Source organism: Chrysemys picta, chromosome 1 (genome assembly GCF_011386835.1).
Source record: "Chrysemys picta bellii isolate R12L10 chromosome 1, ASM1138683v2, whole genome shotgun sequence".
In the NCBI taxonomy this organism is placed as follows: domain Eukaryota; kingdom Metazoa; phylum Chordata; order Testudines; family Emydidae; genus Chrysemys; species Chrysemys picta.
The window spans coordinates 241,537,776-241,543,775 of NC_088791.1; the positions used below are offsets into that span (position 1 = coordinate 241,537,776).

Here is a 6,000-nt window from a genome sequence, read left to right on the forward strand (position 1 = left end):
TCACCAGTACAGGGAACACAGTTCTGGTTGTTTGGATCCTTTAACTGGACATTTTCATGCTTTGAATTAATTGGCTCTTTTTAGGTTTAACTTTGATTTTCCTGATTTCTAGTGATTGTTTTTGATCACTATGCCACTCTGATAATGATATAAACTCTGAAAGTTCGCTCCAGATAAATTAACAAAAGTTTCTCGGGGCTAAGGATTAAAGAATGCCTTCATTTCCTCCTCCCCAGAACCATGAGTATGGGTTGCCTTTGGATTGTACAAGATAAGCACTTTTCACCCAACACAACACCTATAAAACCAGTAGCAAAGAATTAGCTTTAAAAGCTACACTTGGACCACAGCTCAAAGAGCATCAGCCTCGATCCTCTAACAATTACAGACTCCGAGGGCCCTTGTGTGGCTCTTTACGTCCTTGCAAAGTGAGTGTGAAATGCTACCTGATCAGAATTCACCAGTGGATAGCATTTTACACTTGCTTTGCGAGAGTGTGAATAACTACACAGACACAAGAGTGGAGAGTCAAGCTCATCTCTTGTGATTTCTCAATGCCAAAATCGGGTGTGTGGAGAGGGGTACATGTACGTATTTTCACCCTCAATGGCAGGCACACAATGACATCTGAAATATAACCCATTAACAATATACTGCACACATACTCCAAATGCAAAGTCATTCATGTGCATCCTCACCAAAGGCTGAATAACCTACTGGCTCGGATGCAAAAAGAAATAGATCTCAATTTGACATATTGCACCAAAATGTAACACTACTCAAAAATTAATACTGATCAAGCCATCATGTCACACAGGCCATCCACAAAGGACAGAACAGACAGCAGCTCAAGTCAGGTAGATTAAAAAACCCACTAAAACACTTCTGCTACTGTTAAAAATGAAACAAATACAGTGGAAACCCGTTTATCCAATCTAACTAGGACCAAGACTGGATCAGATAATGAGAAATTTGGATAATTAGGAGAATGGGCAAAGAGCTTCAGCCCCAGGCTGACAGCCCAAGTCGCGCCATCCGGGGCTGAAGCATAAATTACTCATATTCCTTTATGCACTGGTGGTTTGGTTAATACAGACAGCCGGATAATGAAGGCTCAGATAAACACGGTTCTACTGTACTTAGTTTCATAACAATCAGTTGAAAACAAGAGAGAATGTATAGGACTTTTTTTAAACCATTCATGACTACAGTTTAATAAAAATACCAGTAGCAGGTACAGTACCTACTGGTGGCCATGTATAGTCAGTGTCTGCATGTTGCCAACAAGGTCACCCTGTTTGATCTGTCAAGTCAGTGCTCATATTAGGATTTAGTAAACTAGGGTCACATATTCTCAACAAAAATTGTAAGTGGCAGGTCAGTAAATCTGGAAGTCAGCTGTAAAATAAAACCTGACATCTGTATTTGAGCACGGTATCGTTTGCACCCAAGACAAAGCGTGCAGCATCCTGGAAACTTTTGCAGGCATTGTGTATGCTCAATTCCAGGAGCAGAACACAGTTTCACTCTTCATGCACGGGAGAGGCACAGTGATAGCCAGCATGTCAGGTGCACTCACATGCTTACTGACACTGTACAGCCTGTGGGATATGGCATGGGTTCAAAATATGGGAGGGGGACAGAGCTAATAGCCCTGAAAACAGCGGTTCATCCAAACTGACAAATGCTGAAAACCTTCCTAAATCCAGAGTGAGCAAATCTTCTTTTAGTTCTTCGTATTTTTTACTTAATTGAACCCTTCTTGAGTTAATAGCAGAGATCTGAACAGGTTTTATTTTTGTTTTGTTTTTTAATTGTTTAAGGCAAAACACACACCGTCACCTTAGGGCTTTTCATACAGGCTGTTAATGTGTGCTCAGAGTGCTGCCGAAGTGTACTGCTATAGGCCTTAGTCCTGAAAATCCCTATGTAAGAGCTTAACTTCACAAACAGTGAGTAATCCCATTAACTTCAAAGAGACCACTCCCAGTGCACATAGGTATACTGCTGCAGTGTCTACACTGAAACCACGTTGCCCTAACTACAGCTACATAAGCACTATGCCTCTTGTGGAGGAGGAATTATTATGTTGGTGTAGTAGGGCACTTACATCAGCGGGAGAAAGGCTGCAGTGCGTACACTGACATAATTTAGGTCAACATAACCTGCTTTATGTCAACCTACCTGTGTAGTACTGATCAGGCCTCAGTGCTTACTAACGAACAGGAGACATACAACATTACTGAGCACATAATATTCACGTGAGTCTACTGAAGACCTTGAGACTCATTCAGGACAAAACAAACATAGCTCTGGTGACTGAACAACAACTCCACAAGAACAGACGTACCTTTTTTCCAGGTCTCTGATTTTCTCTCTTAATGGTGCAACAGCCTAAAGTAGGAATAAAAGTAATTCTTTAAAGGAAGTTGCAAGAATTTACATCTCAGAAAAAGAAAAACAATGCCTACTCAGACTATAATACGAGTAAAAATAGGGGTGGCAATTTTACATCTCATCTAAATAAATTTATTTAAGACATCAAGATCAGAACAACTTACATTTATAGAGAGTCTTTTGTGCCAATGGATCCCAAAGCATATTACAAAAAAAGGAAGAATCTGCTATAAATACAGGAAATTACTTCACCTACCACTGACATGCAGCACATGCAGAGTAGCTGTTTAAAAAGTATGTAGCAACAGTAAACAACAGTTTAGGACAATACATGAAATATTTAACTTCAGCTGTTGGGGAAGTTTAGGCAGCCAGAATATAATTATACCTACTAGAATATAGCCATCACACCAAGACTAACACTTGTGAAAATTGCCTTTAAAGACTAAAAGTTGCCAGGGCCTCAGTTTTAAAGAGACAGTGACACATTAAAAAATAATCAGGTTCTAAACACATTTCTTCAACTGGGTTGTTACAACCACCCTGGATTATTAAAGGGAAAGAAATTTAAAAATGCAGTTTACCTACTAATATCTATGCTATTTGTTTAATTATCTGCATTTCTCTGAACTTGGACAGTGATAAATAAATAAAATTAGTTTCACTTCCAGATTCTTTATCATGTAATGAAGGCTTGAGTTTTAAAACAAGAAAGATGAAGTCTGAACATACTTCTTTTGGTTTTAGGTTTTATAAATGCTTTTTACAAAATTTAAATTTGAGGCCAAATATAAGTTAACATCATCTCTTTAGGATCACCTGAAATAGTATCACTAGCACCACAGTGCCCTTTAACAAACTGTGGATTTTACTTACTTTAAAAAATACTGACAGGTTCAATTTTGACAACTGAAAGCCTCCAGGAATGGAAATGAACTGTGCATTGTGTTATTCCCCCCTATGCACCATAATTTAGGCTTATTAATTCAGTAACTCATGCTGAGTAGTACTTCAACAAGAATCCCATTGATTCCAATGGAGAAAGGTATTACACAATGTGAATAAAGGCGGCATAATTAGGGGCTAGGTACTTTCAGCAAGCTCCAGAGAACTTTTATTTCTCAGGAATTTTACAGTATCTTTTGCATTTTGGTTATTTTGGGTATTCACAGATTTGTAAATCTTACTTAAAAAAAAAAAGTTAAAAACAGCATTTCCAAATCCAAAAAATCTATTGCAAAAAAGACACATGTAAGACATTAATTAAGAGCCTGTTCCAATGCCTACTGAAGTCAATGAAAAGACTTCAAGTTAATTTAATAGGCTTCAAATCATGTCCAAAGTAACAGTGGGTATACAGTTCTCTTGAGATATAAGAAATCTGGTAAATAAAATACACTGTTAATTGCCTCACCTAAAAATGAATAGTCAGTCAGTCATAGAACAGTGTCTATATATGCCACTAAACTTTCATTTTTTGGAATTATGAACTGGAAACCTAGTACAAATATATTAGGTTTTTCTGTAGTGCTCATCAGCATAGTATTTCATCGCTGAAATATAACTGGTTACTCTGAGTAAGAGTTAAGAACAAAGCAATGCACATGTGGAAATTTTAAAATAGTAAATGCTTGTTAAAAGTTAAATACACTTAATTTTTTGGAGGGGTGACAGAGAAAGAAGTTAGTACAGCAGTCCTAAACTTGGTAACAAAGGCTCAATTCCCAGCAGGACTGGGATAGTTAGGAAGACACTGTGGCAAACAGGATTGGATCTTTGGAATTATAATCTTCTGATGAAGGTTTAGGGAAAACAGAGGGAAGCCATTGATTAGTGCTGGAAGCGGTTTGGGTCCACTCTAATGAAGAATAGTACAGACATGAGACCAAATGCCGAGGATTACATTAGTGGGAGAATAATAAAGTCAAATATTTTAGCTGGAAAGAAAATTAATTGTAAAAAAAGCAGAAATAAAGAGGATATTAACCACCTAATAAACTAACCTCCTCTATCTTACTTTCAACTTTCTGATCCCCGTTGTCTTGAATAGACCTGTTGGGGAAAAAGAGCCATGAAACAGATCAACTAAGCGCCATTTCCAGTATGTTCTTAATTTTTTTAAAATTTCCTTTAAAAAGTTTACTACTTCAGAATGTGTTCTCTAGAGATACACAAACACAGAGCAAATGACCAATATGGCTTGATCCAATGCTTATTGATGTCAACTGGAGCCTTTCCATTAACTCTAATGGCTTTTAAATCAGGTCCAAAGTTAGCAGTCTTGATCAACATAGTAGATTCAACATTATATTAAAAAGTCAATGCAATATAAAAAATAATCTAGTCACTCATCACAGGGTAAGTCACCTCCCCCAAAAGTATTTTTGTAGTGCAATTCTACTAGGAAATGCGACTAAAATGGTTTGCGAGGGTCCATATTTATTGTCTCAATGACTCCATATCAAGTGTACAAATAAAATATATTTTTTCCAACTGCTGAATTTCCAAACTCAATCTAGGATCAGAGAGTTAATATAGGTTCTTCATTTTCCATCTGTAAAAGATTCTACGGACCAAATAATGCCTTCAGCTGAACCTAGGAAATTCCAGTGCAGTTAGTGGAGTGATACAAAAGTGTAACTGACTGGAACATGGTAAACAGTTCTGTGGAACAAGGAACGGTAGAATCCAGCTCACTCTTTCATCTGGGTTGACTCTAAAGCGGCTATCGGGAGTAAACACTTATTTTTGTCAATGGAGCAATCAGATCGGACTCTAAATACAGACAAAACCCACATGAGTTGAGTAGGAAGGTGTCATTTTTACTCAGCCATTTTCCAAAGCATACACTCTGTGTGTCTTAAATATTTCCTATACAAAGACAGACAAAGAATTAGAATTCCTGTTAGAAAGCACTGGAATTTTTCACTAGATGAGAGCCATGTTCTACAATTATAAATATTTTTGGTTAAATTATCTTTGTTAAAAAACAAAACAATTAAGTTTACAAAACTTAACACAGAACTGAAGCAGATTTCCAGTGCTCCATAACAGAAAATTTAATTCCGTCAGTCACAGTTTCCATCAGACAGAGGCCCCTCTCCTCAAAATAGCAGTCCACACAGATGGCAGGCCAATCAACATATTAATGGGACTTAAACAGGGACACATATTTCTAACTTTGGCTTTGAACTTTTTAAATTAATAAAGTTTAAGGCAGCTTTGAATTTTTTTAAAAGCAAAATCAGCACACTGAAGATTGTTTTAAGTAACCACTCTATGGACAAAAACATACTTAAACAAAGGTTGCTTGCTAAAGGTGGAGCCATGCCAATGTATTTGGGGATACTTTAGGCTAGCCTCTTAAGACAAGGAGGTTGCAGAATAAAGCTGGTCTCTTGTACAGGTTTCATTGTAATCTAATTTAGTATTTAAATGTATAAAACATCTCAAGTGATTAGTGATGTTCTTCCTCTGAGCAAGCCACTTAGCATACACATTCTTCTGGCTAAGGGCTTGCCTACTCTTAAATGGCTCCAGATACAGCCCTGTAGCGCTTCAGTGAAGCCAACAGAAGGGCTTCCCCTGTCAGTGTAGCTACTC

General features: G+C 37.4%; 1 protein-coding gene across 1 annotated transcript in view; it reads right to left on the minus strand.

Moving 5' to 3' along the window:
* The window catches only part of UXS1 (UDP-glucuronate decarboxylase 1), a 94,724-nt gene that overhangs the window by 68,576 nt on the left and 20,148 nt on the right, over window positions 1-6,000 (minus strand). Inside the window, 2 exon segments of the mRNA XM_065580951.1 lie at window positions 2,351-2,394; window positions 4,401-4,505. Of these exon segments, the coding sequence (XP_065437023.1) occupies window positions 2,351-2,394; window positions 4,401-4,505 (149 nt within the window).